The sequence below is a fragment of the Pleurodeles waltl genome, chromosome 8, assembly GCF_031143425.1.
Source record: "Pleurodeles waltl isolate 20211129_DDA chromosome 8, aPleWal1.hap1.20221129, whole genome shotgun sequence".
Classification (NCBI taxonomy): domain Eukaryota; kingdom Metazoa; phylum Chordata; class Amphibia; order Caudata; family Salamandridae; genus Pleurodeles; species Pleurodeles waltl.
The window spans coordinates 671,331,635-671,358,566 of record NC_090447.1 but is presented as its reverse complement, the minus strand read 5'-3'; the positions used below and the strand labels follow the sequence as shown (position 1 = coordinate 671,358,566).

The 26,932-nt window shown below is 42.5% G+C and overlaps 1 protein-coding gene across 2 annotated transcripts in view; it reads left to right on the top strand.

The window, feature by feature from the left end:
• CRYBG3 (crystallin beta-gamma domain containing 3) overlaps nt 1-26,932 on the top strand; it is a 1,300,096-nt gene that overhangs the window by 436,640 nt on the left and 836,524 nt on the right. For both annotated transcript variants that reach the window (XM_069204785.1, XM_069204786.1), the window contains one exon: nt 12,192-12,307. In XM_069204785.1, coding sequence (XP_069060886.1) covers nt 12,192-12,307 — 116 coding nt within the window. The remainder of the gene's footprint in view (nt 1-12,191; nt 12,308-26,932) is intronic.

Below are 26,932 nucleotides of genomic sequence, written 5' to 3'. Positions count from 1 at the left end.
CATAAGAGCTGGTATCGGTCGGTGACCAATTTGAGGTAAATCTTTACATTCTATTGACTAACACTGACTCAAGTTTATTTATATATAATGAAGAAAGGCGCTAATACGCAGCCTTGTCGTACCCCTTGATTTATGTTAAATTAGCTTCCCCATGCGCCCCAGACCATACCTTTGCTTTACTTCCGGGGTATAATTCCCTTATAAAGTGGACTATTGTTTCATCTACCCCCAGTTGCATCAGGGTAGACCATAGTTTACTGTGGATCACGCAGTAAAACGCAGGGGTCAAATCTACAAAGACCATGTAAAGGTTTCCTTACTTGGCCTTAGTGTATTTACCAATTAAAATATCTAGATATAGAGCCTGTTCCACCGTTCCTATCCCTGGGCGAAAGCCATATTGCAAGTCCGATAGGATATTATTAGTTTCAGCCCACTCCTGTAATCTGTTCAAAATAATACGACCTTTGCAAGATTGTCGAAGCGAGATTGGTCTATAACAAACAGGGTTATGACGGTCGCCTTTTTAAAATAATGGTACTATAATGGACTCTGACCAGGTTGAGATAAAACCTGTGGAACAACATGTTCTAAGAACCTGTGTCAATAAATGGCCCCAAAGAACAATATTGGACTTGTAAATGTCCACTGGGACTCAGTCTGGGCCTGGTGCTTACCCACTTTTGCTTGCGTTAATGGCTTTGATGACCTCATTTATACTAAACAGTGGGGTAATAGTCTACAGCTCGCCTTCATAGACATCTGCATCTAGAGTCACCTTTTTGAGCAGTATATTTTGGGGAAATGGGCATTCCATTCCTCTTCTGTAATAGCTACTTTCATGATGGGAGAATCTTTTTCTCCCAGCATCGGGGAATTTACTACCTTCCAGAATATAACATTGTTATTTTGAAGGCTTGCTTCGTACAGGGTGTTCCAAGCCTCTTTTATACGGTTTTTGTCCTATTTTTTATGGCATTCTTATACTACTGTCTAAGTATGGAAATCTCACTCTTACTTCTTTTTGAATTTCTTAGGGCCTTCTTGAGATTTTTATGAGCCTGTGTACATTGAGTCGAACCTGCCTCTATTTTCTGGAGTCCTGACGTTTTCACGTTAGCACTATGTGACTTTTTAATCCCACGTGTGGTTGCGGTAAAAGCTCTGATACATTCTTGTGGGTATATATTATCATCAAGGCAAATCTCAAAGTCTTTAACGTGGTCACTAAGCAGCTGCTTCATAAAGCCTATTGGTTCTGGGACCAGCGTAGAGAGTACCCATTTCTGGAGCCCAATTCTATATTACTAAGATTATCCATGGTTCCCTTGTGCTGCTTTTTATCTGAAGGCAAAGCAAGATGTATACTTTGAGGATAGTGATCACTGAGAGCAATATCATAGATCTGGTGATTGGATACGCTGTGAGAGAAATTATTAGATGTTAAAATAAAATCAATTGTTGTATTTGTGCATCTGCCATTAAAAGTAGATTTAAGATGCAAAATTACTACCACAAGTTTCCTTTGAAAATGATAAGTCAAACTTTAACATGGTGTCATTCGGTATGCTACCATAATGGTTGTGGGGGGAAATGAACTTGGTCCTTGTTCCCCCCCTACATATAGGCCACAAACTTTCTCAGCTGATTGTGTGCATAAATGTGTGTTAAAATCACCTCCCCATACAATCAAGGTCTCTCTCCTGGTGGAGTTACACACTAGTCCCAAGTCACCCTGCAATTGTCTAATTATATTTGGGATTTTACCCAAAGGGGCATTATAAACATTTACAGTAACTAACTGTAATAAATTTTGTAGTTTGCACTCAATCACCTGATAAAAAACATTTGAAGTTAGGCTAATCGCCTTTATCAAATCAAGCTTATTTGAAATATAAGTGCAAAGCCCCCCTTTCGATTTGCCATGCATGGAAGGGATCGCAGAAGTATGGAATGTCCTATATCCATTTATATGTATGGTATCCGTACACTAGGTTTCTTGGAGGCACAGATGGGAAAATGGTCCAATAAAATCTAACCATTCAGTATTTTTGATCTTGCTGTGAAGGCATGCCACATTCCAAAACAAAAGATCGAGGCCTGGTCTTGCAGCCCCTCAATCGTATCGATCAGGGGCAGCAAGATCTAGCTCATCAAGAGGGATGGATGAGTGCGTGATCGGGTGAACAAGATCGCCTCTATCACACAGCCCAGATCTGGTATTGTACTGTTCATTAATTATTCCCGCAAGCACTTCCCTACTACTGCCCGCCATATCATTATTGTTGTTTGGTGGATCAGAAAAAGGTTCTGCTGAGATGCGCCCCCCCCCCCCCCCCTCCCTCCCGCTACCACCGGCCAGATCAACCACAGTCAGTCCAATTCTTCCAGAGGCGGAAGGGCTTTGAATCTGTTACTAATGGGGACAACATTGTTGCACTTAATTTTCTCCCACAAAGAGAAGGTCAATTTTTTGGGTTGGTCCTGGCCCTTATTACCTTGATAGAAATAGCCTAATGGAAGTAATGAAATACCATGGTTAGATACCTGTCGAGGACTTAATCCCCATAAGATTCTTTCTACCAACTTTGGAGATGTAAATGAAAGTACCACACAATCTCCCATTAATGATTTCTGGCTCCTACCTACCTATTTGACTCTCCTAACCATCTTTATATCTTCATATAGAGTGCCAATCATGCCGGGTTCCATTTGAGATCCTATCCAATTTAAGGATTTGTTTTTTAATGCCATCCATGTTTCCCGGTTCTCGCCGGGTATAGTAGGAACATTCGCAAGGACCACTACAAAGGGGGTCACTGCAGGGGTAGTTGTAAAATATCACTCCGGAGAAGTGGAATGTCCGAGAGGGAGTGGGATGTGTTATAGATCTCAGAGCCACTTGTGCTTGTATGCACCGTCATAGTTTGGTGCGACCTGCATGTGTGCAGGAGTCTGTGGGAGGCTGCTTGGGTAAAGATGTAATTGGTGAGGTTGTGGTTCCATTACTAGGTGTAAATTTGAATGGGTTGTACCATTAGGTTGAAGGGCTGTTGAGATTGGATCAACTGATCGTGTCTTCAATAAGTCAAGGATAGACGCCACATTACTCTCTACTTGACTGTGAGTCCTAGGGCTTTAAATGTGTCTAGAAAATTTACATATGTTTTTGCTGTAGTTTCAGTTATCTTCTGGGGGAGTTTCTTTGTAACAGTTTTAGTTTGCGACTCTCCAATAGGTTGAATACTTATGTCACCCTTTTTATGAGGTTCGGCTATCAAGGGGCTGGAAGCACTTCCTCTTTGGGGTACCTGAGGCTTCCGTATACGTTTAGGTGGAGGGGGGAATCATCCGCCTCTAGTTTGGACTCGTTTGCATATTGAATGCAGCTTTTTAGGGTTTCTTCCTGATTCCTACTCTCTATTATCTTAGGCCGGCGTATGGAATCAGGGTCTAAGCTAGAGGGATTATTATCAAAGGATGAGGCCTCTATAAGGCTCCCTTGTGATAGTAGCCTTTCTTCTACATTTGTGATCTATTGCCCCCATTGCACCTGAGATATACTTCAATGTTGATGTATGATCTTTATGAGGGAGTGTTTTTTTTTTCTGCATTTGATTGCTTCCTCTTGCCCATCTCTGGATGTCAGTCCTACACTAAAATACCTAGTTTGTTACTTTGACACACTTATTCCACACCACCCCCTGTTAACATGCTGATCAATAGAACCAATAAAATTGATATAGATCAATCTTAATGCATTGGTTAGTAGAACAATAATGTTGGTCAATAGAGTGGCAGTTTAGACAACACTTTTCTCTCTTTGATACCATTAAATGTTAGAGGGGTGGCCTAGCCAAGTATCCTCCGGGCTCTGACGGGCGCAGACGGGCCTGCTCTTGGCCTGGACTTCGCCCGGCACGCCTGCGCAGCAGGGCAACAGTCCGGTAATAAGCGCCTCCGGGCACGAAGAGAGCGGCAAGGGCTGCTTTCTGCCGCAAAGGAGTCCAGGTGGTGTAGTCTGCAGCCCCCGGCCCCCTCACAAAGCGTCCTGCGCAGCGGGGCAAAAGTCCAGTAATAAGCGCCTCCGGGCATGAAGAGAGTGGTAAGGGCGGCTTCTTTCCGCAAAGGAGTCAGGGAGGTGTAGTCTGCAGCCCCAGGCCCCCTCACAAAACGTCCTGTGCAGGGGGGCACAAGTCCGGTAATAAGTGCCTCCGGGCGGGAAGATAGCGGCAAGGGTGGCTTCCTGCCGCAAAGGAGTCGGGGAGGTGTAGTCTGCAGCCCCCTCACAAAGCGTACTGTGCAGCGGGGCAGAAGTCTGGTAATTAGCGCCTCCGGGTTCGAAGAGAGCGACAAGGGCAGCTTCCTGCCGCAAAGGAGTCAGTGAGGTGTAGTCTGTAGCCCCCTCACAAGGTGCTTTATTACTTTAAGCTGCGTTAGACAGCAGCTCACGTTGCTGTGTAACGGTTAAAAAACAACATTGAAAAAGGCACTATATAGTGAATAGGGCATAGGCAAAACCTATTGGCTTTTCCAGTGCTTGTTGAAAATTAAATTGCATGTTCACTCACCTGTAGTGCTGGTGTCAGGGTGCTCTGAGTCTGAGTGTGGAGTCTTTTGGCTGACTACAGAATAGTACAGCAAAGCGCAAAGATAGAGTCTTGGTATCCCCACAACATCCTGTGAGGCTGGGCAAATCACATAATCTCGCCAGTGCCTTAAAAATTTGAAAAAATGTGTCTTTTTGTAATATAACTGGTGCTCACTTAAAGTGCTCCAAAAACTTTAGGTAGAGTAGAACAAAAAGGTGGATTTAGGTGAAACCACAGGAGCAGGCGGAGTGCAGAAGGGGACTGTGGATGCTCGGAGAAGACTGTGGATATATGAACTGGCACATTGTTTGTGACTATAAAGTAAGCACATTGCAAGCGTTGTGACTAAAGATGTAAAGATGAGGTGTAATGGAAAGAGCTGCCGACTTGGGGAACAGGGTTCAAGTCTCTGCATCAGCTCAACATCCTGTGATACTGGGAAAATCTCGTAATCTGCCCAGTACCTTCAAAAGGGAAACAAACAAATGTGTCTTTGTGTAATGTAAGTGATGCTCATATAAAGCGGGTGAGTTGAGCGGGTGGGAGGTCGGGTGAAACCACGTGATGTCACCGAGTGATGTTGTGAATGACAAGGGAACAAAAGGAAAAATAGAAAACTACGTCGTGCGGCCAGGCAACTGCCATTTTAAAGCAGTCACCAAAAGTCTGCAATATTCATAATTGAATATTTCGACGCCAGGATTAACATGGCTTGCATTCTAAAAGCTCAATTATGACTTAATGTTAATTCAGCGCATAAAACCATGAATGACAAACAAATGGCGTACTGTCCATACAGTATTTGAAGAAAATTATCAAATTATATTCATGCTTTGTGTTTCACTAACGTACTTCACTCACATTTTCAGCACGGCTCACATTTCTCTTATAAGGGTGTTATGCATTCCTGTGAACCAGAAACTAAGTAAAGGAAGACGTTTAGTGCGTTGCCAGGTTTGGAATGAACTGTTATAGTCCCCTGTGTGTTTCTATAACTTCTGATGTATTAACGAGTTATTTTATACAACTAGAACATTACCCTTTTCACTTATTGTATCTTCATTGGGAGCAGTGCCGGAGGACACAGTAACTCCTTTGGGTGAAACCACAGAAGTGAGCAGGGTTGAAGGAGAGGACTGGGGATGCATGGAGACTACTTTGGACACATGCACTGGCACATTGTGACTATAAAGCAAGTGTTGTGACTATAAATGTGTGGTGTAACGGAAAGAGCTTTGGGCTTGGGGAACCGGGTTCAAGTCTCTGCTTTGGCTCAACAACCTGTGATCCTGGGCAAATCATATAATCTCCCCAGTGCTTTAAAAAACAAAACAATTACAGGTAATTGTATTTATATAGTGCTTACTAACCCTGGCCAGACATTGAAGAGCTTTATAGTGAGTAGCACACAACTCTGGAACCCATTGTTAGTGGTTAATCCAGTGCCTACATTTTGGTTTCTGCGATTAGTCATGTGCTCTCCAAAAACAAATCACTGCATGCATTTACTCCAGTTACTTTGTGATAGATTATATCAGTACCATGTAGGTATTATCACTTGTGTGGTATGTGGTTTCAGATGAATGGTTGGTGGGATAAACATGCTGGTGAATATTAGATAATGTTAGGTTGCATGGATAGGGTTTTAAAGCAGGAGAGGTTGTGATGTATGAAATCAGGTGTCACCTTTTGCCAGAGTTACAATATTAAATTATGAATCGGAGATTAAGGCATATAGGCATTAGACTAAGATGAAAAAATCTATAGTAAAATTGGCTAGCCCTCAGAGGCCCATGCAGCTTTCTTAGGACACGAATATAAGCCATTAATGAGGGTACATTGTGTATGGGGGTTCACATAGCATTGTACAGGTGAGATTCATTTTCTTCTGTGCGCCTCTTAAAATATGTTGACTAGCCATCCAAATGCAAACGCAGAAGGCAGGGTTAGTTCCGATCCCCCCTACAGTGATCTTAGACCCAGGGGCATAGCAATTGATGGTGCAGTGGCACCAAGGCCAAGAGGACGATAGGGGAAGGCACTGAACGCAGAGTATTGCTGTAGTTTACCAACCAAACAGCAGCTGGTGCTGTCGTTTCCTTGCTTGCACTGGGGGGGTCATGACACCGTTGCTAAGCTACATGACAAGCTACACCTATCAATGCAACCCCAGAAACCTGATCACAAATGCGCTGTATGTAATCTGTGGTGTTACTCAGCATAACACATCCCCCCAAACGTTTTGCAACATCATATTAAATGTAAGTATAACTACATACGATATAATTAAATTGGCAAAATCTACATGACACGTCTTACCTCAGCTCCGTGAGATGCAATCTTGTGTGAAAAACGGCATACCTGGAGATTTAAAAAAAATAAGAGAAAAGTTAGATTGACAAGCACCCTCTCAGGACCGCAGCATGCCTTCACGGGTATCCTAGCGTAACATAAAATATTTTGCAAGCCAGGGCTCCGTGTGTCGCTATGTGGAAACTCCTATTTGCCTGCAAGTGAGATGTAGCTATGCCTGCCTCAGGAGCGTAAAAAAACATCGATATGCAGTCTTAAGTATTAAGATCCTTCTTGTATTTTCAGTGAAGTGAACTTTGTTAGTTGCACTATATTTTTAGGGTAAGGTCAGATTAACATAGACATGACACTTAATTCTTTGAAGAGGCACGTAATAATAATAATAAACAAGAAAAACAAAAAGCAGTCATGGACCCCCTATATATGCAGCACTGACTTAAGCACTTGGCACTTTGTGGAAACAAAGGAGAAGCGGTTCCGAATGAGGCCACTGCTATTATCCGATCAAAAAAGCGAGTGGGAGAGTTTCACTGAGACCTACCGGGGAGCAACGCTTCTACTGCCTGGCATCTGCATCAACCAGGTTAGCGTGGAGCACGCTCAGCCTGAAGCCAAGAGTGTTTGTACACAACTAGAATGCCAACTCAAGGTGGCATAGGAGCATCAAGTGCTTCTAAATCTTAGTCTAATGCCTATATGCCTTAATCTCCGATTCATAATTTAATATTGTAACTCTGGCAAAAGGTGACACCTGATTTCATACATCACAACCTCTCCTGCTTTAAAACCCTATCCATGCAACCTAACATTATCTAATATTCACCAGCATGTTTATCCCACCAACCATTCATCTGAAACCACATACCACACAAGTGATAATACCTACATGGTACTGATATAATCTATCACAAAGTAACTGGAGTAAATGCATGCAGTGATTTGTTTTTGGAGAGCACATGACTAATCGCAGAAACCAAAATGTAGGCACTGGATTAACCACTAACAATGGGTTCCAGAGTTGTGTGCTACTCACTATAAAGCTCTTCAATGTCTGGCCAGGGTTAGTAAGCACTATATAAATACAATTACCTGTAATTGTTTTGTTTTTTAAAGCACTGGGGAGATTATATGATTTGCCCAGGATCCCAGGTTGTTGAGCCAAAGCAGAGACTTGAACCCGGTTCCCCAAGCCCAAAGCTCTTTCCGTTACACCACACATTTATAGTCACAACACTTGCTTTATAGTCACAATGTGCCAGTGCATGTGTCCAAAGTAGTCTCCATGCATCCCCAGTCCTCTCCTTCAACCCTGCTCACTTCTGTGGTTTCACCCAAAGGAGTTACTGTGTCCTCCGGCACTGCTCCCAATGAAGATACAATAAGTGAAAAGGGTAATGTTCTAGTTGTATAAAATAACTCGTTAATACATCAGAAGTTATAGAAACACGCAGGGGACTATAACAGTTCATTCCAAACCTGGCAACGCACTAAACGTCTTCCTTTACTTAGTTTCTGGTTCACAGGAATGCATAACACCCTTATAAGAGAAATGTGAGCCGTGCTGAAAATGTGAGTGAAGTACGTTAGTGAAACACAAAGCATGAATATAATTTGATAATTTTCTTCAAATACTGTATGGACAGTACGCCATTTGTTTGTCATTCATGGTTTTATGAGCTGAATTAACATTAAGTCATAATTGAGCTTTTAGAATGCAAGCCATGTTAATCCTGGCGTCGAAATATTCAATTATGAATATTGCAGACTTTTGGTGACTGCTTTAAAATGGCAGTTGCCTGGCCGCACGACGTAGTTTTCTATTTTTCCTTTTGTTCCCTTGTCATTCACAACATCACTCGGTGACATCACGTGGTTTCACCCGACCTCCCACCCGCTCAACTCACCCGCTTTATATGAGCATCACTTACATTACACAAAGACACATTTGTTTGTTTCCCTTTTGAAGGTACTGGGCAGATTACGAGATTTTCCCAGTATCACAGGATGTTGAGCTGATGCAGAGACTTGAACCCTGTTCCCCAAGTCGGCAGCTCTTTCCATTACACCTCATCTTTACATCTTTAGTCACAACGCTTGCAATGTGCTTACTTTATAGTCACAAACAATGTGCCAGTTCATATATCCACAGTCTTCTCCGAGCATCCACAGTCCCCTTCTGCACTCCGCCTGCTCCTGTGGTTTTCACCTAAATCCACCTTTTTGTTCTACTCTACCTAAAGTTTTTGGAGCACTTTAAGTGAGCACCAGTTATATTACAAAAAGACACATTTTTTCAAATTTTTAAGGCACTGGCGAGATTATGTGATTTGCCCAGCCTCACAGGATGTTGTGGGGATACCAAGACTCTATCTTTGCGCTTTGCTGTACTATTCTGTAGTCAGCCAAAAGACTCCACACTCAGACTCAGAGCACCCTGACACCAGCACTACAGGTGAGTGAACATGCAATTTAATTTTCAACAAGCACTGGAAAAGCCAATAGGTTTTGCCTATGCCCTATTCACTATATAGTGCCTTTTTCAATGTTGTTTTTTAACCGTTACACAGCAACGTGAGCTGCTGTCTAACGCAGCTTAAAGTAATAAAGCACCTTGTGAGGGGGCTACAGACTACACCTCACTGACTCCTTTGCGGCAGGAAGCTGCCCTTGTCGCTCTCTTCGAACCCGGAGGCGCTAATTACCAGACTTCTGCCCCGCTGCACAGTACGCTTTGTGAGGGGGCTGCAGACTACACCTCCCCGACTCCTTTGCGGCAGGAAGCCACCCTTGCCGCTATCTTCCCGCCCGGAGGCACTTATTACCGGACTTGTGCCCCCCTGCACAGGACGTTTTGTGAGGGGGCCTGGGGCTGCAGACTACACCTCCCTGACTCCTTTGCGGAAAGAAGCCGCCCTTACCACTCTCTTCATGCCCGGAGGCGCTTATTACTGGACTTTTGCCCCGCTGCGCAGGGCGCTTTGTGAGGGGGCCGGGGGCTGCAGACTACACCACCTGGACTCCTTTGCGGCAGAAAGCAGCCCTTGCCGCTCTCTTCGTGCCCGGAGGCGCTTATTACCGGACTGTTGCCCTGCTGCGCAGGCGTGCCGGGCGAAGTCCAGGCCAAGAGCAGGCCCGTCTGCGCCCGTCAGAGCCCGGAGGATACTTGGCTAGGCCACCCCTCTAACATTTAATGGTATCAAAGAGAGAAAAGTGTTGTCTAAACTGCCACTCTATTGACCAACATTATTGTTCTACTAACCAATGCATTAAGATTGATCTATATCAATTTTATTGGTTCTATTGATCAGCATGTTAACAGGGGGTGGTGTGGAATAAGTGTGTCAAAGTAACAAACTAGGTATTTTAGTGTAGGACTGACATCCAGAGATGGGCAAGAGGAAGCAATCAAATGCAGAAAAAAAAAACAGGGCGAAGGCATAAGATGTCAATAGGTGGCAATGGTCATGAGGAGAAAGGCTATAACGCTCTCTCTCAGAGGCTTGGCATATCTGCATGAAGAGAGGCAACATAGGACTGATTTGGCCAGTGGAATAAAAATAAACTGCTGGGGAGCTGGGTTTGAGTCTGCACGTCAGTTCTCGAGTACGTTTGAAATGCGTGCTAACCCAAAACGTTTAAGCCAAAGAGAGAGAAAAAAAAAACATGCTGATGACAAGCAGGCTTTAAATGCGTGCTGGCAGGGAGAGATTAGGTAAACTTAAACAAAAAACGGGGTTCAAATGAAGACGTTTCACCCATCAAAGTGGATGAAAACAGCACTTGAGCCATGTGACACTGATAAGACCAAACGAGGAATAAGCATTAGCAAATGCAGGAAGTAGTGCTACAGCCAATAGAGACGGAGGGAAAGTAAGTGTCGAGCACAGAAACCGATGAAAAGCAAGGGGGCGGGGATGTAAGCCCCATTTAAGATTTATAATAAATACAATAGATTTCACAAGTACAGCACGTGCTGTGCAGGTGAAACCTAAAAATGTGCCAAAGACAAAGTTTGCGGTGTCTGGTGGACTTGAATTACAAGATTAACAAACTGTTGCATTGTAGATACTTTTGCCAGTGGTCCTGTATTATTAGTGCAGCTGTAGATAAGTATTTGCATGTCTTTACTTTGCGAGCAAAATAACTATACATTTAACAGCCTGTTATTGCAGTAAATTAAAACAAATAAACATAAAAGCACTATTGAATAGCCATAATTTGCCATACGACAAACTGGGATGTTCTCCTTAAACAAAAAAAGCCAAACTCCAGCAATTAAAATGTTGTGATCATAGTAAAGTAATACCTCGAAGAACATCAAATGCCTTTGACTTACGCAGTCTAACAAGGACTACTTGAAATACATCGCCGATGTGAACTCAAATGGGACAATTTTATCTTCCTCAAAATGCTGTGGCCTTGATGCCAACGCCAATGAAGTACCAGTGAAAACCAGTGGGTGAAATGAGCTCACCATTTCGCTGTATTATTCTTACATGTACTTTTGTAGTTTTTCAGGGTATTGATAACACTAGGTCTCTCAAATAGCTAAAGATGTCTGGTATGAAACCTAAAACATTATTTAAGCAAGGGCGAGCCCTGAGCCAAGTAACTATTGAACCGTGAGCGGAGTCCGAGATGAAACTAGGACACTGCTTCCCCCCACTCCTTACATTTAATTGTGAATCAGGTGCTAGAATGTTACGGTGCACATGGTCCACTATTTTCGGTAGAATATTCCATGCAGAGTAAATTGTTGTCATTATTTGGTGATTATATTTGTTGTCCCTATTTCTGTTTTCATAGGTAAGACTGACATTAAGATGCAGCGAAACACCATTTCGTGATATATTTTGAGTGTTTCTCAAAGATACAAGAGATTAGTCGTTTTATAAATTGTATTTATATTTAGTACCTCATTGGCAGTCTCTTAAGGACTCACAAACTTTCGCAGTATTCATTCTTTACAAATGGGTGATATGCAAACAAGGCATAGTTTTAGGTTGCATGGTGGTGTCTGCTTAGGATTTTCTTTGATTCGGTCATCTGACACTTATAATGAAGCAATTGGTATTGGATAGGTGATTGATTTAGAAGCACAATAACAAGGTAATCATTTTCCGTACAAAAGAAACACCTTTAAGTTTTTTTTTTTTTGTCTAGCTCAAAACAATAATCTTATTTGAGAGAGATATTTTAGATAGTTTGCATATGAATAAGCACATTTTTCTGGCTAAATGTATGAAGCCCACTCTTTAAACTAGGGTTTGCGAATCACTGTTTCAGATGGTCATCCATGATAAGCTTTGCAGTGGAAAGAAGCTTGAGATCTACAGTGATGTTCACGATGCCACAAGCTGGACATTTCCAAGTGAAGCATTGGTCGAAGTTGTCAGAGGATGGTAAGGATCAAGCATTACACGCATCTGTTTTGTACATCACGTTCCCGAAGCAGACGCCTGTTGTGATATTTGATTTTTTTACAGAAAAGTATCCGAGTTCATTTTAGCATTAGTGGCCTGTCCTATTTATTTTACTAACACTCTGCATTTTGCTTTCAACGCAAATATCTTGATCAGTTTATTTCAAGTGTTTATAAGTTTATGAGAGAATCTACTCTAAGATTCAAACCATAAGTTGTGAGCCTTCTCCTCCTTGTTTCTTAAGTATTTCACTATCCCAACACGCTTAACCCACTCCTTATTACCTATCTCAATTTTGCTTAGGCATGTTACCTAACCACACCAACAGTATTGAGTCTTGACAGACAGCCTGTTCTAGTTTTTCTTCTAGGGCAGACCATAATGAGATTGTTTTGTTTATTATTTTCCGTTTTTGCCATAAATCTTTAAGTTTCAATATTTTCCTATACATTGTGAAATTCTGTTGGATGTAATCGTGATGTATTTCAGATTAAAACATTTTTAGTTTGCATGCATTTCTGTCATCACTAGTAGTATTCCCTAAACTTGGTTATGAATGTTGACAACATATGTAAAGGGTCAGAGGCATGTGCAGCATGTTGCTGAGGGTGATGAACAGGGCTGCTGCACCCATGGAGTGATGAGAACTGTTGAAGGGTTCTGAACTGTAACCAGCTCTTCAGTTGCCTATAAGGAAAACAAGGGGAAGCCCAATCTGCTTGGCCAGGAACTGGGGCAATAGCATACAACAAACAGTGATTCATTGCAGACTCATTTTTAAAATAGTAATTTGATGACTTTTTGGTTGCACTCGTTATCCATGGAAAATAAATCAATCAAAATTGTTTGCAGTTTTAACATTTACTGACATAACCAATAAATCCAAACAACACCCGTAGCCAAATGCACTTAACGCAATTTATTCACAAAGTTAAAAAGTAAAATCGGCAACAGTTATATTGGAAAATATGCTCAAAACGTGAAAGGGTGGCAATGTGTATAAAGAAGTGAAAGGTGTGTCGGAATAAAAAGAAGACGCATTGCTCTTAACTCGCATGATGTACAGAAATGGGGTAAAAATGAAGTGTTTGTAGTCACCTGCGTTTTGACCTCCGGTCAGTATGAGGTTATCATCCTGACAAAATAAATTGGGGTCCGCACATAAATGTGAGTTGAGACTCCTGCTGAGTAGGGGCAAAGAAAGGAGGACCCAGTGGTAGCTAGGAGAGCCAGTTGGGATGACTTCTAGAGATGTAAGTAGGAGCTCCTGGCCAGTAGAAGTTGGTCGGAGTTTGGATGAGTCAATAAAATTCTCCAGAGAAGATGGGAAGAACCAGTGTCTCCCCTCCCCCCGCCAGTAGCGGCAGCTGCAAAGCCTTTACCAGAAAATGATCATAAACTTTGTTTATGATCGTTTTCTGGTAAAGGGGGTGGGGCCACGGGGGTGAAGAGTAGCGAGGAGAAATGCTCAGCACTCCCCCTCACAGTGCATGTATGTTTGGCCGGCCGTCTTGGTCCGGTCAAACACACATGCGCAATAGGCTCGCTCAAGCCCGGCAACACAGTTCTGGGCGCTCCGAGCCAATCCTGACACTGCCCTGAGCAGCATCAGGATTGGCGCATTGTAGGCTGGGAACCTGTTCCTGCAGCATCCGGCGACATGATATGCCCACCTGCAAGGAGTGCTGCTAAAGTATGAGAGTACTTCTCAAAAAGCCAACCTGCCTGGGTTATTGCTGATACTTTACAAAGCTGTAGCTGTTTATGTGGCAGCAAACTGCCAGGTAGGTGCATATGGCAACAATGATATTTTGCATGTTACATATTACACAGTCTCACTCCTCCAACATTAGTGGTATCCACTATAATGATAATAATGGTATGATGCCATTGCCTGTGTTGTCTCAATGTGAAACTCACAAACTGCAATGGCAGTTTCCATGTTTCTTTATATGAAAAACCACAAGTGGCAATGGTGTAGTGTTGGAAATTGGGTTACTGGTTGAAGGGGGGCTAAAAGCCTACTCAAGCTGCAACCACAATTTGTCAGGGAGAAGTCACAGGCAAACCCCACATTAATTTGTTATCAACTCTCTGGTAGCAAAAAAAGCAGTCAGACTTAACCTAGAGGCAATGTGCAAGGTATTTATGTAGCACTCCCAAAAGTAATAAAGTGATAACACAGCACAAGAAAGATCCTACACTAATTTAGACAAATAGAGTAAACTTTAACGCATTATTTGGGCTGAAAACGACAAACATTAAATCAGTAGAACCAGAGATATGTGATTTTAATGATTTAAGTGAAAATAGTGCCTAAAACCACAAAGCGCCACTGTGGTCGTGCCAGACCTAGGAAAAGTCGAAATTTCAGGCAGACCACAATGAAGTGCAGGCTGGATAAAGGGACCAAGGTGGTCAGCTGAACAAAGTACCTTAAATTCTGGTCGTGGAGCATTGCAAGGTCCAGCATGAATGATGTGTTGCGCAGTGGTGGCTCCAATGTTGGTCCGGTGTGGAGGATGCATCGCGCAGTAGCGATTCTAGGGGGCTGTGGGGCTGCAGTGCGAGGTTCTGCATCGAGTAGTTGTTGCGCAGTAGTGGTTCCGAAGATCTGCAAGGTCCTGCATCTGGGATGCGTAGCGCAGCAGCAGTTCTGGTGCTTTGATGCATTGTGCTGCGTCGGATCTGCCTTGACTACAGCTGGGCTGACAGAGCACAACCCATGGGTCCAGGTCCCTTCTCTGGCTCCAGCCTATTTGGAGGCACAAAAGGCTAGTGTCAAATCCTTTGTGAGAGTGCTGTGGCAAAGCATTCAGGATGTGCATGTCAGGTAGACGGTAGCTCCTTCCCCCATCAACTCAGAGATGGCCCATCCGGCCAACACCTATTCATCCTTTGTCTCACTGTCTGGGAGCAATACATAAAGACTAACTGCCAACTACACCTAGTCATGTGACCCTGGAGCATTCTACTGGCACCAAATGGTTAGGGCAAGAAAATGGAAGCTTCCTAAAACTGGCATTTTCAGAATTGTGACTCAAAATCCTACTTCATCATTAAAAAGGGTTTAAAATTACAACTCTTTAGACTCCAAACTTAAAATTCCTACCTACTCCCAATCGAAAGTTATCACTTAATAAATATGTTAAGGTAACCCAGCGTTATCATATGGGAGTGCTAGGCATTGCAGTAGTGAAAAACAAATGTAAGATTTTTTCAATACCAGATAATGTAAAAGTTAAAAGTGCATGTCCAACTTTTTAAACACACTGCACCGTAGCTTAGGGACTGTTTAGGGCCTGCTCTAGGGGTGACTTAAATGTATTTAAAAGGACAGTTAAGGCCTGGCAAAAGATTTATTTTGCCAGTTTGAAATGGCAGTTTAAAACTGCGCACACAGGCTACAATGGCGGGCCGAGGACCTGTTTAGAATTGCTGCTCAAGTCTGTGGCACCCTCAGCACTGCAAGTCCATTAGTCCGTATAGCATTACAAAGGCAGCCCTACCGAACCGGAACCTGGGCCGCAACTCAATTTTCTGAAGACAGTGGTTCCCATGGGAATATAATATAGTTAAACAATAAAATTCAAAACACAACTGTTTTCATTTATGCCAGGACGTGACTTTAACCATGATCTGTTGGTTTCGTGACCAATGGCATTGTTTCAGCGGTAAGCTAAATTACAGTCCTGCACATCTGGGTTTCTATTTTGAACAAACATGGCCAGTAAGTTTTCACTCTGCCTTTTCATTTTTGGTTTTATACAGTGCAGAGTCACCCTGACATCTAGGACTGAACAATTGCAAGGGTGGGGTTGTGCACACAAGTTTGTCTGGGTTAGGTATGTGTCCCTTCTAATCACATGTATTGTCTTTGTTGTTTCTTCCTTCTTTGTTTTATTTGTACATACTATTGATTTTTTTCAGGTATCCCATGTTATTTATGCTGTCCTTATGAGACCCATTATTTATTAAAGGGTTGAAACGTCCTCAACTAAGCCTGGAACAAACCTGTGCACAGTGGCCCTTTGATTATAATTGGGTCATTACAGATGGACTTGAATTGATTTCGGTTGCTTGTGGCTGTCTTTAGAAACCTGTTTTTTGTTGAAGTGTATCAATGCATATTCATTGATGTAGGTTCCTTGGTTGCTTTGGGGCTTTTCTCATAATTAAACTAAACTCTGTGCTAACATATGATGGCTTTGATTAGTTTCAGTTTACGCTCTGATTATCGCTATAAGGTTGCCCTTCTCCTCCTTCTCTCTTACTGGGCATAATATCAATACGATTGTGTTTTAATTTCATTGTTTAACTATATTATATTCCTATGGGAACCACTGTCTTCAGAAAATAGCAGGTCCATTAGTAGCATTTAATTTACAGGCCCTGGGTACGTGTAGTACCACTTTACTAGGCACTTATAACCAAATTAAATGTGCCAGTTGGGTGTAAGTAATTGTTTCCATGTTTTATGGAGTGATCACACACACATTATCACTGATTAGCAGTCCTAAGGCCAGCAAAAACAGGATCATAGATGATGAATGAAAAAGGCTAAAAAATGTGGGAGGAAGACCACCCTAAGGCTGACGGATCTAGCACAAAGCCACTTTGCTCTTGTACATAAAGCAGGAGTGCCTTTCCAGAATCAACTTTGACCAGACATGGACACACCATTGTCATGCTAGAAACCAGCAAAATGGTTTGGGTGAAAATAATAACGGCCGTCCCCTGAGCTCCTACCTACTGGACCGGTGCTCAACCCAGTCAGAACTTGACATTCAATGTAAATCTACCTGTAGGGAGCTATTCAAAAACCTAATATTGCAAGTAGATGTACTTTATCCACAAATTGTGTTTGATAGTAATTAGGGATCTCGGTTTTATGATATTTTTTTGGGGGGCTTTTCCGTCTGGATTTATCCATGTTTATTTTCTGCAAATTTTAGCTCTATTTATCCGTGTTTATTTTGGGTTTTGTGAAAAATGTTATTGAAACTAGTATATTTCCACATTTATTTAAATAATATATGTGCACTAATGCTTACACGTCTGATAGGTTTCAATGATATAAAAGCCCACACATGATAAATCATTACACTTATATGAAAAGATACACATATTAGTATGAACCTTACGCATATCTACTGCTTTTTAAGCTCTTTTACTAAAATTTCTTTATTTTTTTAAGCCCCTTGCCTGTTACTCCGTACAGCTGTTTACTTGTAGGCCATGACTGACAGCATCTAAAATCACGCAAAAACAACCTATTTTCTGTTTTTATCCACACTTAAAAATAAATACAGACAAGAAAATAAATTGCCTTTTGTCTGGGTTTATCTGTATAAATCAGTAAAAAATGGAAAACAGGGAGCCTTCATTGTAATTTATTCTTTAAAAGGCTTAACATTAAATGATATTAACACCACGTTTCTATTTCATATTCACGGATGACAAGACTTGCGTCCAAAGTTACAATAATTTCTAGCACAAAATGTTCAATCACTTGAGTTCAATCCACAGATTTCCTATTCAGTCTTATTAGTAGTTTCCAAAATTACACATTTTAAGTCAACATGTGTTTCACAGCGATACATGCCGCTTCTTCATGACTGAAATTTGAAGAGATAACAATAGTTTTATTGGTACTAGTCAGGAGCATTGATATACCTTCACTACACAATTTCACAGACTCCAAATTTAAAGTTATCCAAATGTCTCATAAAACAATATTATTATAACTGTTCTAACTAAATATTTTGATACATTCTACATCACTTCAGTGCTCAAAAACTAGTACATGGCTCCAAGAAAATCCTTGATAATAGAAAAAGAATTCTAAAGCATTCTTGTGAAATACAATATTGTACTGTATTTGCACCAGTTTGTTCTGGAAGATTTACAGATAAATCATTGGCCATCAGTGGGGTACTAAAGGAATTAAACTGCTAAAGGAATTAAACTGATGAGATATTAAACTTGTTATTGCTAAGGGATCCCTCAAGTTTGTAGTTCTTACTTCTTCTCTACCAACTTTACCTACTCACCTTATTATAGGTAATGAATTGAGTGTTGCAAATCACGGTTATCTGCTAGTGATAGTGAAGGTGTCAATAGCGTTCTTCCATTGCTTGGATCATGTGTTCTCAGGTCGTTGAGACTTTTCGTACGACCTGAACATTAGTTTTCTTGTAAAAAAAAATAGAATCCAGATCTAAATTATTCCATCCTCTTAACCCACTATCCACTAATTCAGTCACACTATTCCATATGTATTGTAGAGGATTATCTGCTTTATTGAGAGCTTACCAGTTACACCTGATTGAAATTCTTAGATTAAATTATCTTGTTGTGTCTCCCTTTCAGGACGTTTGTCAATGACATGCCTAGGAATTATTAGAATCTAAGGAAACAAGAGAAACACATTTTCTCCTTCAGGATTTCAAAAGTTAAGGGGGGCTATATCCAACATCAAATACAGCTCCTCACAAGATTCTACTAAAAATTAAAAGTACTGACTTATTGTGCAATTATCTCACCATCATCGCAGAACACGTCTCCATTTCTAGTATGTCCCATTAGATGTCACCACTTAATAAAAGCTACACTTTTTAAATCAAAAGGGCAATTACTTGAAAATACTCATATTAGAGCCCATATTCCAATTATATATCAGTCACTTTTCTCACTCACCAACTAGTAGCAAAGGAATTTTTGTATGAAAACCATTTCATGCCTTGTATCTCGTCTTTTAAACCCACAATAAAACTTTTACACCACATACCACGTTTATAACTCATATGTGTTGTATACTGGCAACAAGATTTAACTACAAGGAATCTCCAAATGCTCCATACTTTGCTTCTTTTTCTAGACCTGGAAAAGAAGTCTACTTGTAAAAGTGTGCTGCTTTGAGTAGGGGGATCAAGTGAATGACTCAACGGGTAACAAACATTTGGTGGGGAATGTGACAAGAATAGAACAATGAGGATACCATTGTTGGGATTATGATAGTGCATGCATCCCTAAAAAGTGTGTTCTAGCCTGCCCAGCCAGGATTTGTCAGAGTGGATTGATACTCAGTTTTCCTGTAATTGACAGCATATTACTAAGATTTAAGGAAAATACCAATGTGAGTTGTTCTTAACCCAGGGATTACTTGCCCAATGGCTGGTGTGTTAGCGTGACAGTGTACGCTATGAATGTTTAACCAAGGAAGGCCTTCCATCAGGAGAATCTGCAGGCATCCTATACTAGATGTCCAGGCAACGGCAGATATCCTATGCACACCTTCTCCCTGATCAGGCCTTGTTTAACTGCTATGGCCTGAGTGAAGGGGTACACAAGCTAGTTGGAACTAGAGGGCCAGATTAGGCAGGCAGTAGCTGCACCAACTGTTTAGCCATTCTAGTGCTCCAGCATACCGACAAGACATTGCCTTGGAACTTTGGCTAGATATACCTTAGTATAAACCTCCAGTACTACAAAGGTTGTTTGGGAGTTTATCGTAGTAAAATTAGTTTTGGGGTGATTCAAGGAAGGATAGAGAAGGGAAGAGTAAAGAAAGGGTTAAGGAGGAGATTATATTAGTAGGATGAGGTTTGGGATGAGTCCAAGAGTGAAGGCAGAGGATATATTGAGAGAGGTGTAATGTGAGACATAGAGTAGTGTATTAGGTAAAGTCAAAGGTTTTTCTTTCTTCTACATTAGGAGTGAAGTAATAGAGCTATAAATACATAGAGAGGGTATACATGTTTAAAGAAGATAATATATTGAGATTTAAAGTAGTATTTTATAAACTCAAACTTTCAAGTGTTGCTGTAGGTTAAGCTAATTTATTTTTAGTTTTTAATAACTAATTTTTTCTTTTGATTTTTATATTTTTCTCAATATTTAAATAGTGAAGTACTTGTAGAAAAAAGAGTTTTGATACTGCTTACATATTGTGATAGATAAATAAAACAGAGGCCATAAGCATCTATTGAAATAATATATGAAAGGTGTGCAGTGACTTTATATACATGTTAAGTAATCAGAGGATAACATTTATATGTATAAATATATTTAACCATTAGTAATATATACATTTAAGCAGTCCTGAAGATTATCTATATATTTAAAAAAAACATAATTATTACACATTTGCACAAATAAATATGTATACATACATATAATCATAAATGTTTATGTACACAGGGATTTGTTTGAGTATGGTGGCTACGTAGGAAAGAGCCAACTCTTGAGTAGTCTTCTGAAGAAAAGATAGTTATCCGTGGATCTTATGTTTTGGGGTAATGAGTTTGACTGCTTGGACTGAGGAGGATGTGCCATCTATATGTTTTTCCTTGTATGGTGGGATTTTGAGGCGAGATGCCAATAAGGAGTGGAGATTCCTTTGTTGAATGTATTTGGTAATTTTATTCCTTATTAAAAGTGGTCCTGCTCCATTTACTGCTTTGTGAGTAATACAAAGCAGCTTAAAGGTAGAGCTTCTGGCAACCTGCAACCAAGGTAGGACTCTCAATGTAGGGGAGCTGTGGTGTGTTGCTTTACATGTAGGAGTAGTCTGCCAGCAGAGTTCTGAATCCATTGTAGTCTTTTCATGGTTGATAAAGATGATCTGTGGTAGAGGCCATTGGTGTAATCCGGTTAGACAGTACAAGAGAGATAGTAGCCTCTACCTTGTGTGGAAATCCCAGGTGGTGGGTGATGCGTCGCAGAGTTTACATAGTAATGAAGCTTGATCTTGATAATTTGTCCCCTTGGGCATTCATTTATAACTTGGAGTCAGTGTTAATTCCAAGGTTTCTTACTTCCGGAGATACCTTAGGAGGTGGTCCCAGATCATCAGGCTAGGCGCAGTATGTGTCATAATGTTCCCAACTGCCACATGTTAATATTGCAGTTTTGGAAGCATTCAGTTTGAGATGGCTCCATGTCATCCACTGATCAACGGCTCCGAGAGAACTGAAGGTTTGTGAATTTCCGATGCCTTTCAGGCTTTTCAGTTTAAGGAGTATGTGTGTCATCTGCACAGGTATAGCATGTGAGCTGAAATTCACTGATCATTGTTGGTAATGAATTAATGTGGATGTTGAGAAGCTTAGGCAAGATGATAGAGCCTTGAGGGACCCCTGCTTTTGTGAAGTATGGTTTGGATTGAAAAGGGGTAGTGTAGATAACATTTGTTCTGTTTTGAAGGTAGGATGTGATCCAGTCAAGATCAATTCCCTCTATGCCAGCTCCTTAGAGTCTTTGTATTAGAGTGTCATGGTCAACAGTGTCGAAGGCAGCAGAGGTCCAACATAAGTAGTGCAACAACCCTGTTGAAGTTTGTTGTGTTTTTAAGGTCATCCCAGATGGCGTTGAGAGCAGATTCTGTGCCTTTTCCTGCGTGGAATCCTGTCTGGTAGTCTGAACGTCTGGAGTTATCTTTAATGAATTGTGAAACCTGGGCGAATGTTGCTGTTTTTTTTGTAGACCTGAATAGGATGTTTGATTCAATAGACTGCTCAACATTAGTTTGTTTCTCTACTCTAACTGTATCCCACCCTGGGCAATCAAATATTCTGTTAGAAATTTTGGTGGAGCTGCACAGCTCTGACCACGGCTCTGAACCCAGCGTCAGATTGGATGTCATAGAGCCATACAAGACACAATGCTGCAGTCCAAAGTCTGATCTTATTTTCCATTGAGTTTGAGGCAGATCAGGAAGTCCCACATTTTTCCTGATTAAAAATCATCAAAATATTTTCTTTTGCAATGCACTATTAGGGTTGTGTTGTCAACCCCACACCCAGCATGTGAGGCTTGCAGCAGTGTCACACTTACCTCATGCAGATGCCAAGTTTGGATCCTCACAATTTTGCCTACAGGCATACTCACCTTCTTAAAAGTTCCACTGCTGTGTGTTTAACTCACCCCTGGCCTACATTGGGTTGGTGTGGGAGTACTTGCTTGATGAAAAAAATGTGCTGAGTGCATATGCACTTGCAAGAAATACACTACGTGAATGTTGATGTGTGGTACAGTGCGCACATTAGAAGAGTGTGTGCGCTAGGAGGGTGTGCTTTTGAAATAACACACTCTGGTGCAGTACAGAGAAGCTACAGTACTGAACAGTGTGCACAGACAGAGTGTGTGCTGCATGTGGAAATGCTGGTGGGAGCATAATACATGATAACAGTACTAGGCAGTTGAATGTGCTATTAATGTACACAGAGTGCAGAAGTGCCTGCGCTCATACATGAAGGACCATGGGTTCCATTTTGGGAAGGGGTAGAGGGATCCCCCAGACACATTTGTGTATTGCTGCATTCCTGTGAGCTTGGTGGGAAAACCACTGGGTGAGGGGAGAGCCAGCCTCTCCCAGTGCATTTCAAAGGGCTCTCTATTTCAGTGACAGATAACAAGGAAAGGGCATGGACACATCTCAGGAAGAGGGAGCTTTGGCTGATATGGGAATCATAAAGAGCAGGGCTGAGGCCCCAGGAATAATCTTTTAATGGGTGTGAAATCAGGCCGCTCCCATGAATCATTTTGTGGGTTATTCAGCTTTGGAGTCCTGTCTGCGGTGACAGACATCCTTTAGAAGGATGAAGAAAGGGGAGAACAGAACCTCAACTTAAAATCTCAAAGGTCCAGATACTAAATCACATGTCGGGAAAATGACTATATGTAGGGGAGTCTGAGGACCCCAAACTTTCATCTGCCAAGCAGCCAGCAGGCTGTGAGAGGAGGGGAAGCTCTGTAAGACTTCTGCCTGTGACAAGGACTAGGAGCCCAGCTTGCTAGTCTCTCTGCTGATCGAGGGTACATCACCCAGGGGAACCAAGATTACCTGTCCTAGAACCAGGAGTACCAGCACCTGCCTGCTTGCCAATACTGGGTGTGCCTATGAGGAAGAGGTGATCTTTGGAAGGAGTGAGGTCCAGAGGGGTGCCCTGGCGTGAGGACTCCCTGTGCAAGATGTGTGGAACCCATCCCTCCTCAGATCGGGCCATAGGCAGTGCGCTGGACTGAATTAGTGACCCCTGTATGTCAAGAGGGGTCACTGTGATCCAGACCGGATGAGCATGATGGGAGAATCCCACTCCCTGCACCCATTGGGCCATTGTCCGTGTGCCAAAGTGACTTGGAGGCCGCCATTGAGTGAATCAAGAAGTGTGGTGGGAGAAACCCATTCCCGAACTGATCAAACTGTAGCCCGTGTGCTTGGCAGCCTTGCAAACCAGTGAGGCCGCCGTGGACACCAACATCAGGCCGGTGTGACCAGTGTGTGTAAACCTGGAGTGGCGACCCCGAATACTATTAGGGGCTGCTAGGGATGCTGAAGCCCAGAGATCCAAGTCGTCGCTCGGGGCCGAGGACCCTCTGTGACCAAGGTAGGATCCAACGGTATCATGTGGATTGCACCAACAAAGCCCATCAAAGCAAGGAGACCACACTCCTATACCTGGTGAGGGAGAAGTGACTTACCAAGTGACCCCTGGAGCCAGACCACCTTGCCTGTCTCAATTCACAGGTAGTGTTGCTCAAGACAGAGAACCAGTGCCTGCTAGGTGCTGTTGCATCTGATCACGCACGGCCTGACTCAGCTGCTCTAGGACAGGACCGTGCTGTACAGCTGCAGGGTTTTCTATCGCCAGAGAGGGTAAGCTGAGAATTGGGCCTGTGGGGCCCCGGTGGACAAACCACCTTTCGTACTGCTTAATCATAGACTCTAAGAACTCAACTTACTAGCAAAGCCAGTGGAAAGAACTCTTGAGTACGGCCTAATAGTTTACATTTCCTGTATGCGGCCATCAGTGAGTGGAGAATAATACTGAACTCGTTCACTAGAGGTGGGAGGAGAGGGAGTGGCCTTACAACTACTAGAGCCCGACCTCAAGGAGCTTGTGTTATTGCTTCCAAAAGTAATTTATCTTTGTATGTTTCGAGTTAGAATTAAAAATACTTATTTTTATACTAAAACAAGTATTTGACCGGACATGGATTTATTGTTATGTTTCCTGCACATTGTTATGAGTCATGTTCACTTATCTGTTTCTGAGCTTCCCCTTAAGGAGCCTTGACTGCTTGAGCTACTCTACCCAACTGAGAGCCAGGTGCAGAAAGTTGAGCTGGATCCATAGTAGAGTGGGCCCTGGGACATTGGGAGTAAAAGACCTCATCCACCTCGGTTGGGCCCAGTTGCCCCTGTGTGCCTCGTGGGCCTCTGAATGGGGTTCTGACAAAAGTGATGGATGGAATGCTTCAATTAACCAAGCTATATGCAAATCAGGCTTGACCCTACTCCAGTTGGAAAAGTCCAGTTTGAACTGGCAGGTCCTCCCTGAACTGGAACATAAGCAACTCAGGACCAGTTTTGTCTTGGTTACGGGCTCATCAGCTGGGTACAACTTGGTTCCAGTGACAGTGTGCACAGAACCCACGTCTGGGCATACCTGTCCCACTTAGGGCTACAAACTGAAGAATACAAAACAGTGATGAATGGAATGCTGTGTTAATCTCAGCTACTGGTAATTACTAGGGGCTGCATCCCTATCCATCATTATTTTGCACACTATGCCACCTTAGTTTGTACCCATCTATATGTAAATCATTGTTGACCCTGTTCCATTTGGAACAGTCCAGCCCAAATTGCCAAGCCAGGCCTTCCCTTAACTGAAACACAAGCAAACTAGGACTCGTTTTGCCCTGGTTATGAGCTCATCAACTGGTTAGAACTTGGTTTCAGTAACACAGTCTGCACAGGACCCAGGTCTAGGCATACTCTCCCACTTAGGGCAACAAACCGAAGTACATAAAAAAGTGATGGATGGAATGCTTGAATTAATCTCAGCTACTGGTAATTACTTGGGCCGCATCCCAATTCTTTGTTATTTTGCAACCATGCCACCTCAGTTTGGATCCAGCTTATATATGTCATTCTTCACCCTGCTGAAATTCGAACAGCCCAGCCTGAACTGCCAAGTCAGGTCCTTCCTGACCCGAAAGACAGCCAACCCAGGACCAGTTTCATCCTAGCATCAAGCATTCCAGCCATCACTTTTTGTATACTTTATTTGACAATCTACAGCATTCATGGCCTGTACTCTATGTTCCAGATCTCCCACTTAGATTTGCCTCCTTTTGGTGCAACCTGTAGACTAAAGGAGCCTTTGTCTCCACTGAAGAATTCTCTGTTGAAGGCTTCTGCCTTTACACTGATTGAACTAGTTTGGAAACTCTCCTGCCTTTTCTGCATTGTAGGTCCATACAGTTGTTCCACCGAAGGTCTCATCACTGTTATCATGATTCGGTGACATACGAGGATGCGTTACACGGTTTGCTTTTATTGATGTTTAGGTGAGCCTGATGAACCTACTGTTAGATGGCTCCCAACGTTTTGAGGTCAAGGCTGACTCGACACTGCAAGGCTGAAAGCTTGGCATGATCGCTGGGGTTGTCTTCCTCAGGGTGCCAGTTCCTCCAGCAGTGCCAGATGTTACAGATGTTTTCAATGAGACAGCCCCACCTACAGTGGCAACCGTCTCATGCTTGTTAGCAGTTTATCACAGCTCAGTATGGGCTGCGTTATTTGGTGGTGTCGTTTAACGGTTGCTCTTAGGGCTTTTGCTGCTGCACATTGTGTTGGAGATATTCAGGTCCCAGTGTTTTTGCAGGTGTTCATCTTATGGTTCTGATGGTCCTCTAACTTCTAGGCATTGATTCTTTTTGTCATGTACACCTGGTGTCACATGGCGGTGCTTCAGTGGTGCCTGTGTTACAGTGAGCCCAATACTAGGGGATCCTTTTGGGCAGGATGCGGTTTTCTGTGGAAGTATTGTGGGGCTTTGTGTGGTGTTTTGGTTCTCTTCACTGATTCTTTGAAACCTAGTCACCACATCAGGCTGTTCTTATTGCTTGCAGTTTAATTTGCCTCCGAAAACTTAAGCATTCAGCTGAGAGATGTGGTATACCTTCAAACAGGACAGGTTGGGCTGTTATCCTGTGTGCCTGGAAGTGCTAAGGTGGTGGTGCTGGGAAGCTTCTCCCGGTGTCCTTCTGTATGTGACTCATCTGGCAGACTCTTTCAGTGTGAAGGTAGATGAAATGAGTATGCATCATCTTACAGGTACCAAGTGTTGTATGCAGCCCGAGGTACCTCTGTTGATCTTTGCCATCTGGGTCAATTCTGTTGGGGAACCATTTAGTTTTTGGGAGAACATTCACTGCCCACTGTTCTACACCCTGCAGTTTTTGCTTCAAAATGCTTTAGTTGATGTGTTTCGCTTGTGGTGGAACTTACACCGGTGTTCCACATTTCCACCTATTCCCCTAATAACTTGTGATCTGAAGCAGCCTAACTAGTATCATAGGCATGTGGTTCTGATTTCACCTGATTGGGTAGGAGCTTTTGATCCGAAGGACGGCTCCACCCCGTGTTTGCTCTTCTCTTCCACACAGGCAGAGCCTCTTTTCACAGTGGGGGTGCAAGGTGCTCCTCCTGGATATTCCCAGACTGCACCTTCCTGCTTGTAGACTAAAGTGGGACGTTTGAGTACATTCAGTCTTCCCTTGAATGTTGTGGATAACATCTTTGCCATATGATGC